The 13309-nt window shown below is 41.3% G+C and overlaps 1 protein-coding gene across 4 annotated transcripts in view; it reads right to left on the bottom strand.

Moving 5' to 3' along the window:
- The window catches only part of sema5ba (sema domain, seven thrombospondin repeats (type 1 and type 1-like), transmembrane domain (TM) and short cytoplasmic domain, (semaphorin) 5Ba), a 945671-nt gene that overhangs the window by 145593 nt on the left and 786769 nt on the right, over positions 1 to 13309 (bottom strand). For all 4 annotated transcript variants that reach the window (XM_034185844.1, XM_034185841.1, XM_034185842.1 and 1 more), the window contains 3 exons: positions 8131 to 8248; positions 7586 to 7770; positions 2167 to 2310 (listed from right to left, as the gene is read on the bottom strand). In XM_034185844.1, coding sequence (XP_034041735.1) covers positions 2167 to 2310; positions 7586 to 7770; positions 8131 to 8248 — 447 coding nt within the window. The remainder of the gene's footprint in view (positions 1 to 2166; positions 2311 to 7585; positions 7771 to 8130; positions 8249 to 13309) is intronic.

The following is a 13309-nucleotide window of genomic DNA, read 5'->3' as shown; positions in this document are numbered from 1 at the left end:
CACTAGTTATTCATAATGTAAAGCACTGTGTTAGCAAGCAGAAGCCAAAGAGCTAATTATTGTTATTGTGCCAAGCATAAAAAACAAGTATACTGCTTCTTGTTGGCAAATGCTTGAAAGCTCTGTTTGTAAAACATTTGGAAAATATAATAAATTTAGAAAATATACTTAGATTTGGGGAGCTGTCATTTATTTTTGCTGTCTTACACAGTATTGTGCAGGTTTATATTCCCTCTTCATTCCAGAAGATGATGTTTCAGTTTGAGAGCATGTGTTCTTAAATTTACTTATTCTCAAAGTCACAGAAAAGACAGGGGTGGTGGCCAAGTGGTTAGCACATTTGGTTTCATTACAGAAGGTTCCCAGTTCAAACCCCACCCCTCCCACATTTCTCCATGTAATGTGAAGTTGTGTCAGGAAGGGCATCCGACATAAAACCTGTGCCAATTCAACATGGCAATCCACCTCGGATTTGCTGTGGTGAACCCGAGTGCAAAACAAGGCAGCGGCCGAAGCGACTTACTTTTTACTCAACAGGCCCGGATCAGTTGCATCAGTCAGATTTTTTTCATGCATTGGTAAAAAAAATCTCGAATAACCCTCGAATAGTGCCGTACATGTCCCTGCGGTGAACATAGCTTTTGATTTGACTCCACAATGCACCACACAGGTGTACAGGGGAAAATTCAAACCGGATCAAACAAACATACCGTCAATCCAGTCCAGTCGATGATCATGGCATCCAGGAAAAAAGTTGTGCTAGGAAAACTGGGCGCTTATTTCAGCAAGAAATGGTGAGTGGTTTATAAATAGTTTTCAGACAATAGTGTGTTTGAAAGGCATTCTATGATGACTGAAATTACATTTTTGGTGGTTTTCCAAACATACATGTCAACCTATACGGATTGTCTGTAAATGATACAGATTTTTCCGAGTTTCAGAGTCATACGGACGTTCAAATAAAGTCGGATATTCAGGGTTTGGTCTGCAGTGGCTCTGTAATCAACCGTTTCTGCAGCGCAACTCCACTTTGAAGCGCGAACCATTGAAGCAATGCTTCGATCCACTAGCTCGTTGGTTCTTTGATTCTCTGCTCTTCAGAACGGCAAGTCTGCTTCTTAACCCCTCTCAAAGCCATTAAAATATCATGAGTCACTTTTGTGTGGATTAAAGTCACTAACTGGGACTCTTGTCTTTTTGCAGTCAAGAAACGAGACTCGTCCTCCGTTCCGTTGTCACAGCTCCAAACGCTGCGCAGCTCTCTGCCGAGACAGAGTCCACTCGGTATTAATAACCTCAAAGCGAATTGCTTTGAGGAATGCTTTAAATAAAATGACACCTCTTACAAACGTTGTATTACAAACAAGAAACTACAATCCACTAAAACATTTTTTTTTCCTCCCAAATGACTGATGTGCAGCACATCAGCTGTAAGAGCTCAGCTCAGATATATGGAAAGACATTAATGCCAATAATGTCTGAAAGAAAATGCTTTTGACAAAAACTACAGATTTTGTTTATTCCTATTTATGTCCAGAGATGAAGGATCCACCATGTCAATTTTTGTTATAGTGTTGTTTTTTTAGGACATCATATTTATACAAATAAGAAGTGTTCAGTATGGTCCATGAAGTATAATAAATACTATATTAAAAGAAGTGTGACAGTGTATGTTGCACACGAATAAAAGAATGAAGATTATTGAATAACAAGACGCGTCTGATTTTTATTTTATCATTGGGCAAAAATGCATCTGTCAGATTTTCACTCTGGATCCAGTCCTGCTCAAAGTCACAGAACGTTCCATTCAGCTCACTATGCTCCTCTTGTTTTACAGCAGTTGAGATCCAGCTTAATGGTGCGTTACTGCCACTGTTTGCTCTCGAGTGTGTGTCAGAGTACCTCATTCAGTATATAGCAGCATCTTATGTGTGTTGATCATGCCATCTTGTGCCATAGAAAATAATGCAGCATTTTTTGTTCATATATAGACATTGCTTTGTAATATAAGGTGGTAAACAAACAAACAAACAAAACAAAAACCAACAAAACCATTAAAAAGAAAAATACAACTCCAGTCTGGTATAGTCTGGTACACTGTATGTCCATTCAGCTGCAAACATGCACTGTTATTTTGCACGACTCAAAGTTTGGTATCTGTCTCACCTCTCGTCTCGACTTGGACCTACGCACACACGGCCACCATGTCGAGGTGAAGGGTTGTTGCAAGAACGCTGCCGTAGTTCAAAGCCAGTCCCGCAGGTTGTGCTGCACTGTCCCCATGATGACCAGGGCGTCCAGCCTCCATTTCTGTAGCAACAGGCAAATGGAAAAGTATTAGCAAGCTGGTTCAAAAGTGTTCATAATTATTGGTGCTTTTCATTTTATTCTTTCAAATTGTGCTTTTTAATGCTATTAGGGAAAAACCGCTTCTGAGCAAAGTCTAATCAATGCTCTAATTCTGAGCTTCTGGAAACAGAAGTGCAAACACACACAGGGAGCTCATTTTGATTGGGAAACGTTCATTTAATTTGCTTAAGTGCTTTGCTCCTGGGGAGCACTCCTTGTGATTTAATTGCCACTTTCTGCAAAAACACAATTCAGGTTCGACCCCAAGGATTAAATCTGACAAAGCTATCCAAGGGACTGATGGTGTTTAAGCTCTTTGGAGCGGCCGTGCTGGCTGTAGCCCTGATTGGTCAGTTCCCCTGCAGACACAGGCAGTAAGACATGGCACAAGGAGAATGTGGATGTCACCTTTATTTTCTAATAAGGTTCCTCCTGCTGGTGCACTTGTTCGGATCAGTTCTGTCGGTGCATAAATTGTGTCCTACAATGAATGTTTCAAAGTCAAGCAGGACAATGCTCCTACAGCAGCTTAAGATATGATGTCAGCAGCTCACTGGATCTCAGAGCACAGTCACTGCTCACTCACTCCTTCATAAGAAAGGTCATGTGATCATTTCCAGGGTACTTGACCAGCATGTTTTTTTGCAGACCAAACAATCCACACAACAAAAATTTACTCACATTGCAGCCTTGATAATGTTGAGTTTAAACTATTTAATGATAAGCCAAGTTGCAGACAATTGCCAGACATGTCTCATCTCCTTTCTGGCAGGGAGCAGATTCTGACATAGTAACACTTACAGTGGCACTACAAGAGGATGATATGGACTTTGGCTGCTATAATACACCATAATAAATTCATTCATCCATTCATTCATCTTCTACCGCTTAGTCCAATTAAGGGTCGCGGGGGGCTGAAGCCTATCCGAGCAGTCATAGAGCGCGAGGCGGGGTACACCCAGGACAGGACGCCAGGCTGTCGCAGGGCCACAAACAGACAAACAAACACAGACACACCCACACACACACCTACGGACAATTTAAAGACTCCAATCCACCTAACCCGCACGTCTTTGGATGTGGGAGGAAACCGGAGCACCTGGAGGAAACCCACGCACACACCGGGAGAACATGCAAACTCCACACAGAAAGGCCATGGGAATTGAACCCCCTACCTTTTCGCTGTGAGGCAACAGTGCTAACCACTAATCCACCGTGCTGCCCACCATAATAAATTATCCACCCAAATTATTGACTGTTTTTGAGGCACAACATGAAAATTTATCATCAAGGAGTAGGAATCATGGCCTTCAATGTTAGAATTTACATGATGTAAAGCTTACAAGGACAAAGTTACTGACCACAGACAAAAAAAAAAAAAAAAAAAAAAAACACTGCTGATGGACGCTATTGTTGATGGATCGGCGTTTACTACAGCATAATCACATCATGTACTTTGATGCACATTTACAGTGCATCCCTGACGTTTATAAACCAGTGGGTGATGAACCCTGTGGATATTTATCATGTACTAAAGTAAATATATTCAGTGAATGAATTCGCTGTCACATTCTGTATTAGATGTTTTATGTCTGTTTACGAAGTCAAAGTGCATAATTAACTGTTCGTCTAATATGCAACATCAACCAAAGTTATGGTGGGTTTTATGCATATTTCACATGTTGCTGGAAGTATTTTGGGGGAGGAAATGAGTGTGAAATATTAAAGAAATATGTATTTTTGCAGGGAGTCTGGCCGTGACTGCTGTTCTGCCAGTAGGAACCTGTGACAGTTAATTCCAGAATGATAAAATAAAGTTTATGCTGCAGTCTGAGCTGTCAGTGCAGCATGAACCTATGACATATGTTGCCACATACAGTATTTGGTGTGATTTTATATCAGTGAGACAATTAGTTGTCTGCTGTGGATTTACAGTGTAGTCCTAATGCTACTTTTACCTTACAGTCATAACACGCACACATGCACACACTCATTAAAAGCAAATTGCTATGGCCGTGATAACACCAAAGACAATAAATGTTAAATGACAACCATTCGATTAATGGATTGCTTATAGAATTTCTCATGTAAAAATGCAAATGTTTTTGTCTCTGCTTGTCTGAAGAGGTGGTACTTTTCTCTGTTTTATGTGCTTGTAATCTGAATATCTTTGTGTTTTGACAACTGGATGATTGTTAACTTTTGTTAGAGGAATTGTAATAATGAATGCCGTATCCTGATGTGGATCCAGGAGTTCATTATGACTTTCTCTCACACTGTGCTATACTGTAGGTTCATCATCTTTATCACTAAATGAAACATCAATGCCTTTGATTTGATGATAAATAAACAAATAAATAAATGCAGAGGGCACAACTGTCATAGTATGGCACAAGTGCAGTCACCAACCCTGATCCTGAAGATCACCTGTCCAATATATTACCCGGCCCACCATCAAGTGTGGACTAGAGGTGGGTGGATCAATCCTAATATCGATAGTATCGATACCAATGTTGGTATTGATATTGAACGATCCTTGTGTAAAAAGATTGATACTCAAGCTTTTTTCTCTCCTGCATGCACTGACTGCTGCGCACGCAGATTTATCAAAGTCTACTCTCTGTCTGTAAGAGCAGCGCTGCTCTGTGTCACACAACACGGAGCAGTGCACCCTCCCCCCTCTGGTCTTTTGTTTTTACGCCGTCACATGGCTCAGCGGCACCAGCCAACAGCCATGCAGGTAGGCTCAGCTTGGCCCGCCCACTCAGCGCTCTCCTCAAGTCAGCCCTCTACGTCAGGAGATTTTGTTTTAAGTTGTGTTGAGTGATATTTTTTTAAACAAAAATGTTGATTGTGATAACAAAGTATTTTGTTAGCATGTACAATGTTTGGCGAAATTCTATCCTGGGTCTTTTGGATCCTTTGGATCTATGAAGCTTAAATATGAAAAAAGGTATCGGTATCGGTATCAATATCGGCGATACTGGGCCTGTATTTACTTGGTATCGGATCAATACCCACCTCTAGTGTGGACTGATTAAGGACAGATGGAAAATGGTGAAGCCCTGATAATCTCCAGGAGCAGGGTGAGTGATCACTGGTCCAGATCCAGATGAAGATACAGATGTGGCAGAATGAGTGACGATTATTGTTGATGATTTAGTTTTATTTGTAATATTCTAAAAATCTGCCAGTTCTTTTAAAACAAATATTTAAATCCTGAAATGTAAAATGGCATTCAAATAACTACAGGCAGAGCCAGATTCATTTTGCTAACATTAATGGGGTGGTGATGGTCGAGTGGTTAAGCATTGAGCTTAAGACCACAGCATCCTCGGTTCGAATCCCAGCCTGACCGGAAAATCACTAAGGGGCCTTGGGCAAGGTCCTTAATCCCAAAGGTGCTCCTGGTGTGTAGTGAGCACCTTGCATGGCAGCACCCTGACATCGGTGTGTGAGTGTGTTGTGTGAATTGGTGAATGTGAGGCATAATTGTAAAGTGTTTTGAGCATCTGATGCAGATGGAAAAGAGCTATATAAATGCAGTCCATTTATTAAAACATCTTCTCCACAAGCCCTTTGAGTGGATTGATGGGACTGTCTGTAACAATGGTTCCTAATCATATGGAGCCCTTGAGTGGTCTTACAGAGAAAAAAAGAGGCCACATTGTGCACACAAAATAGAATTTGTTAGCATAAGGTATAATTTCACATCCACCAATGTGTGAATGAATAATCAACTTGTAAGCACTTTGAGTATCTTAGCAAAAATAAGGCACTACATAAATTCAAGTCATAATTATTATTATTATTTGTTTCTCCATTTTGATTAACTGGTTTAGATGTTTTGATTAATTTGCTCCCATGCTATGTATGTTTTGAAAAATAACAATAAATACATTCTGATTAAAAAATAATAATTTGCTCCCATGCTTTAATTAATTTGGTTGCATGAGATACTACAGACACAACTGTGATCAAGGGTGTCATGATGGCTTAGTGGTTAGCATTGTTGTCTTACAGCAAGAAGGTCCTGGGATCGCTTCCCACCTCGTCCTTTCTGTGTGGAGTTTCTATATTCTTCCGGTCTTCCTGTGGGTTCCCTCTGTGTGCTTTGGCTTCCTCCCACTTCCAAAGGCATGCAAGTTCGGTGAATTGGGAACTTAGAATTTACTGTCGGTGCACATGCGAATATGAATGTGTTTGTCTGTGTGTCTATGTGGCCGTATGATAGACTGGCAGCCCGACCAGGGTGTACACTGCCTCTTCTTGCCCATGTCCATTGGGATAGACTCCAGCTCCCCTGTGACCCTTAATCGGAATAAGTTGGTATACTAAAAGAATGAATAAACAAACTGTGGTCAAGTGAGCCAGTGATGGCAATACATTCCGCATTAAGACAGCAACCATTTGAAGGAGGCCAACGCCAATTTAACTTCACAGGACAAATATAAGTGTAGTCAGATTCTCAATTAGGAACCATTGCAATTTATGAGCGATTTCATTCTGTTTTCATACATTATGTTAAAAATCATAACATTTCACAGCGTACATAAATTGTTTATTCATTCTGTACAATTCAGCGTGGACCCTTCCAGTGACGTACCATAAGTGCATAAACAGATGCACAAGAAAAAATTATACTGGTCTGACTGAGACTTTGCCATTGACAGCAGACTTGACGGCACTATCAGTCTGTCTTCCTGAAGCATGAGGTCCAGTTGCCCCAAGTTTATATAAGTGTGTCTATCCATAATTACTGCCACAAGCAAGTGCTTTAAGCAGGAGCCCTGGACTTAGGAATAATTCCGCTGGATGCATTGGAAGAATAATTTAATAATTTATCTTATGCACATGGATTAATCAAAGCATGGGAATGAATTGTATTTTGTACACACAAATTAATTAAAGGTGGGAGCGGACTAAGTAAAATATGGGAACGAATGAATCAAAACATCTACACGATGTACTAAAATGTGGCTTTGATTTATGTATGGTTTCTCTCCATTTTTATTTTCCAACTTGCTGCCCTGTGTTTTTGGAAAATCAGGATTGTGTAGTGAATTAAAAGCTAATATATTTTATGTAGAAAACCCATATATGTAGCCCTGTGACAGACTGGCATCCTGTCCATAGTGTAACCTGCCTCATGCCCTATGACTGCTGGGATAGGCTCCAGCCCCCCCCCCCCCCCCAATTTATTACATTGAATGGAATAAATTATATGATTTCTTACCTCGAACAGTTTGCAACTTCAATAGTAGGACCTTCGCAGTTCTTCCCTCCACAGCGAGGGCCGGGACTGTCACATGACCTTGAGCGACATAAACAGGAACTTACACCATCCACACTATCATCATTGTTGCACATTTGCCATGGGCTCCAGGTTCCAAAGCCGCCATTGGTGGTCTGATTCCGCAACTGGAAAACAGTCACCAACACAAGTGACATCAGGTTCCGGATCATTAAATCCTCTTCAATCCATGACAACAGACTGTCATGTCTTCATTGGTTTTGACCTGCCAATTATCCAATAATGTTTCCTGTATCCCCTCAAATTCCTCTTCCATATGTATCACACCACTATAATGATCTAGATTAGACTCTTCATGGTGTCTTGTTGTTGCTGGACTGATTGCAGTTCTGATTTTGGTGTCACTACTGAATAGATTAAGTTGGATTGGGTTGGTTCCAATGTGGACACTCACACAATGCAGTTTGGTGGTGGCTGAATTATGTGTGTCTACAAGTGTCAGTGTATGAAATGTCAGCCAGCTTTACCGGACACACAGTGATGTTCTGCTTCCACTGGCTCATGTTGGAACTGTCCTCCAGCGTGGTGCAGCGACGCTGCCTGAAGTCCCACCCACAGTACGGGTCCCGCGCCTCCAAGCACAGCCTGCAGGGGGCAGGAGAGAGAGTCAAAGTGTACCAGTAACAGAACACCAGCTGTACACACACTAACCTCAGGCATGATGTATATAATGTAAAATACTGTAAAAAATACGTATAACAAACTCACATTTCAGTGCATCATTTCTCCCTCACACAAAAAAGCTATATATGGCACGTCATCCAAACAGCAACTAAGTATTTGTAAGCTCCTTCAGTAAAACAAAGACTTTATGGTGGATAATTAAATCCAAAGCTGTTAATGAGGAGCCTAAGCTGATCTTAGTGCTTCAGGAATGCAGGATAAAGACACCAACTGAATAACTCCTCTCCGTCAGCTCCTTTTGTGTGTCTGCCTCACTCTCCTCCTCGAATTCCTCTGCCTGCTCTCCTCTGCTCATCCTTCCTCCTTACTCCTCCCTCTCCCTGTTCTTCCACTCATTCATCACAGCCTGTTGCGGTTCTCTTCTGCCTGTCTCAGCCACAGACAACAGATTGCTTTGTGTTTTCTTTTTCCTCGCGCAGGTGTTCCTGATATATTTGACGAGCCCTGTAGTGTTGTAGGCCGGAGGTGAGGAATCTGCCAGTGTTGGTGCAGCTCTCGGCGCCAGGTGTAGGCCTGCTTGGTGAACCTGAGGTTGGCTTAGATCCAGTAAAGACACTGCTGCTTAGCCAGCAAAGCAGAGGTGACTCGATCAGCAAAAGAAGACTGTGAGTGATTGAATGACAGAAAGAATAGAGGGAAAGAAAGGGCAGAGGTGGTCCTGGAGGCAGGCCGACCAGGCAGCCGACTGGGCAGCCGCCCGGGGCGGCATCGCGCGGGGGGGGGGGCACAAGCGTGCGGGAAAAAAAAAAAAAAAGAACGGTCAAAAAAAAAAAAAAAAACCTGTCCCCCCCAAAAAAAATAAATAAATAAAACCAGGGTGGGGGGGGGTTGTCCTGACGGGGGAGTTCGTGGTTACGTTACGGCAGAGCGCCCCCCCCCCCCATCTCACCTCTCGCGTTAGGTGAGCAACGCTGCACAGTGCAGAGTTTGTGCATGGGGAGGGGGGAATCATTCAATGTTTGGACGAGGAGGTGGTCGAAACGGAGTAAGACATAATCATGGATAGGAAATGATCAAAGCCATCAGGTGCCCAATTTCGAAAGAAATAGAAAGAAGAAAAGGAGAAACGAGCAAAGGAAAAAGGTATGTATTGATTTACGTATTCCCGCAGCTTCACATTTCTTTAAACAGTGTGGACGCTGAGCGTCCACAGAGTTCAATAGCGAAGCAAAGACTGCAGCGAAACGAGACGAGTAATTGGATAAATGCTGGGCTTTGTCCCGCCCATCGGACACTCAGCGTGTCTGGGGATCTATGGGGCAGATGCTCAGCTTCTGCATGATGATTGCATGATCTGTCTGAGGCTGAATCAGCGAATGAGCGAATCAGCGATCTTTTGGTGTAAACATCCGTGGGAGCATTTTTTAATTTTCATTCTGTTCTGAGTTGAACCAGAGACTTTCCTAATCCTCTTAGCGGCATTTTCTTTGTTAAAAACGACTAGCAACAAATCGAGCTTCTTTTTCTGGTGTGTTTTTTTGCAGCTGCTTGTGTTTGGAGACTGACTTCTATCACTCTTTCTGACTTCTATCGCAGTTTCTGTCCCTACCGAGCAGCGGGTGCTGCTGAGCTCCTCCACCGTCACAAAGCACTCACAGGCGGACAAACTTCACACTAGCCTCGCGCCATAATGGCAGACAATTTGAATGTTGTGGACCGGATTCTGGCGAAGCCATTTGATAATCTTCCTTACGAAGAAGCCGTGGCTGCTGTCATGGCTTCAGCTCTCAATGGTTTGCAGGCCAAAGTTAAAGCAACAGCCCCCAGTGCAATGTTTGTGCATTGCTATGCACACAGACTGAATCTGGTTCTGTCTCAGGGGGCTAAATGCTTATCTGAGTGCAGAATATTTTTTGCATCACTCTCTGGGTTTGCCACATTTTTCTCAAAATCCACAAAGAGGATGTCTTCTCTTGAGTCTGCAGGCTGCTCAAGGTTGCCCAGAAATGCTCCTACTCGATGGAATTTCACATCAAGGATAGTGAGCACTGGGGCAAACAATTATGATGCCCTCCTGCACACGTTTGTATATAGACTGTTTTCCTCTTACTTCTTTTGCACTTCTTGTTATTTATGACAAATTATTGTGGTTTGCCATTTTTGCCTTTAAAGTGTTAACTTCTTCACTTGTTGCTTCCTGCTACTTATGATACACAATAGTGTTTGTTATTTCTTCTTATGTGTACAGTAATGGGTATAGAATTGACCTCTGTCGTTACTTCATTTATTTATGATACATGATTGCGCTTTACCATTTTTGCCACTTTAATGTATAGGTTTTTTTGTACATTTTTTGTCACTTCATGGTATTCTGTAATATACAGATTGTTTAACTTCTTTTGTTATTTATATGGTGCGACTTTAATGGAGGTTTAACTCTTGTTCGTTATGGTGAATGGTACTCTTTGATAATGCAAAGTGCACTCTGTTGGTAAAACTGAATGACGTGCAATATTTTGACCATCAGGTGGTGCTGTAGTGCAGTTGTGCTTTCTTAAATACCTGTACTGTACATAGTTGTAATGTGAAGTCACTGAGTCTTTTGTTTTTTTATGTTCAAAAACTTTATTAAAGTAATTATTGTTTATCTTTGTGTTTGTTATTGCAGTAGACATTAAAACCGGAAATTTGTTCTTGAAAATAGCTGTTGTGAGTTAATTTGTGGGATTGTGGGTGTTCTGGACGAAGTTAGTGTTTTCATGGGTGGTGGGGCGGAGGTGGTGGCCACGTTAGTGTGCGCGGGGAGTAAATCACTCTAGGACCGCCACTGAGAAAGGTACAGCATGTTCTTGGCTGCCACTGTTCCTTCATACAAAATGACACTTCTCACATTCACCACTAAGCCGTCTGCACCATTTAATTAAGAAATTCTATTGGAAATGCAACTCAGAATGCAGACAAAAGAATAATGTGGTTTGTCACAAATTCACACTTAAGTGAACCAGATAGACCATATGAGGACGAGCATGCTGCCATTTTGGCTCAAGGTCAGCCATATTGTGTCTGCACACATACACTGAAGTCTGGCTTTGCATCAACATCATCTGCTCAGTTCTTATTTGGCTCAGATATACTAAGTGTCCAACAAATACTCAAAAGTACCAATTTGAGACACACTCATGGAAACATACCCACAGCATTACAAAGATCAGCTTGGTGTAACACTGAATGAGTGCATGTTTCAGTCCTGTGACCATCATCTTGATCACCTCCATCAGAAAGCACTGTTTGATGTGTTTGTGCTTTTGTTGCTGTTGTGGTCTCTGTCTTCAATGCTGTTTATGTCATTGTTATTGTCACACTTTGAATGCAGTATTACTTTATGTTCCAAAAGCAGATGTCAACAGATCACAGGGCTTTCTCTTATCTTACTCCTTTTCCATTTAATAGTCTGCTAACTGACATCAGACAGTTCATTTCTATTGGGTCCTTTAAACAGCAGTATTTTCTTCCTTTCACCACGATTTCAGTACTTCCCATTTTAAGGTAGTTTTTTTTTTTTTTAGCATAATGCCCATGTGTTGCACATCAAAATGTTTCCAATAATCCCATCTTTTAGCATATGTGTCACATATTTGTCTAGAATCCTGCATGTAGAAGAATTTTGGCTCTGAATCTGAAAAAAATGAAATGCATTTTTTGAAAAATCTTCAAATCCTTTCTAAAACTAGAGCACCACACTCAGAGCGTAAACCACCGCCAAAAATAGTTTCTAATTCCACAAAATGTCACCTTGGAAAAATTTGCAAGGTCAAAGTCTTGTTAGAAGTGGCTTTTCATAAGCTAAATTGAATGTGCTCAAATGTCATGAGTATGTATTTAGTTCATGCACTTGAATCAAAGTTTTTTGTGGTGGTGTCACATTTTTTTCCAACTTTTGCAGTTTCTGAATTCTGTTTCAGATAATTTTCACAGAACATTGGTTATCTCTGCTACAGTGGATGGCAACAGTATTCATACCCCTTGGTATTTCATCATTTTAATTTGTTTATGGCATTTCAAATACAAAAAGAAAACCAGGCTTCTCAATATAAAATTTCTAAATTCCTTAGAATCAAACTGAAAGTAAATCTTTACAGCTTGATATAAATTAATTCAAATATAAAAGCCAAGATGATGGGTTGCATCAGTAATCGGCCCCTTTGGTATAATACCTGTAAATAATCAGTTTAATTGAGAGTTTTCTTCAGACAAGTCAGGAGATGGATACACGAACATTTCCAAGTCACTGAATATGTCTTGCACTTTATTTACATCAGTTATGAAGAAATATAAACAATTTGGCAGCCTATGGTAAATCTGTGTGGAGTAGACAGTTCTGAAAAACTGAGTGACTGTGGAAGGAGAAATGTGAGGAAAGACACCAAGTCACCCAGACAACCCAGAAGAAGTTATAGGCTTCTGTGGCTGTGACTGGAGAAATTGTGCACAGTGCATGTTTTGCATTTTGTATCCTCAGTTATACAGCACCATGATAAAGTGGTACAGAGGAGGGTTTTCTTTCACCAAAACATTAAATATAGGCTTGCATCTCAGATGTACCTTCTAGCAAATTGTAGCTAAACTTTCAAGTCATCTTTTTAATAAAGACAGAGAGAGAGAGAGAGAGAGAGAGAGAGAGAGAGAGAGAGAGAGAGAGAGAGAGAGAGAGAGACCCATGTGACCTTCTCCGTGCTCTAGGATTGGCTGTGAGGACAAACATTTTTTCTGGATCCTCAGGCTTTGAGAGCAAGAGATGCCTGTGAAGAACGTATGGAGTCATGAGGTCCTTGAACAGAGGCCATTGGCAATGCTGATACTCTGCATGGCTCCGGATTCCATTTTTCTCTTTTTCTCCCTCAGAGAAGCTGAGGTTATTTTGGACTGATTCCTGCGTACCAAACTGAAGCTAGTGTAACTGACCATTCCTGTCTGTTTTCTTCTACTGTGGCAAGCAGTTTTTGTTGGACTATCAACCACTTG

Source organism: Thalassophryne amazonica, chromosome 14 (assembly GCF_902500255.1).
Source record: "Thalassophryne amazonica chromosome 14, fThaAma1.1, whole genome shotgun sequence".
Lineage (NCBI taxonomy): Eukaryota > Metazoa > Chordata > Actinopteri > Batrachoidiformes > Batrachoididae > Thalassophryne > Thalassophryne amazonica.
This window is presented reverse-complemented; position numbering and strand designations above follow the sequence as displayed.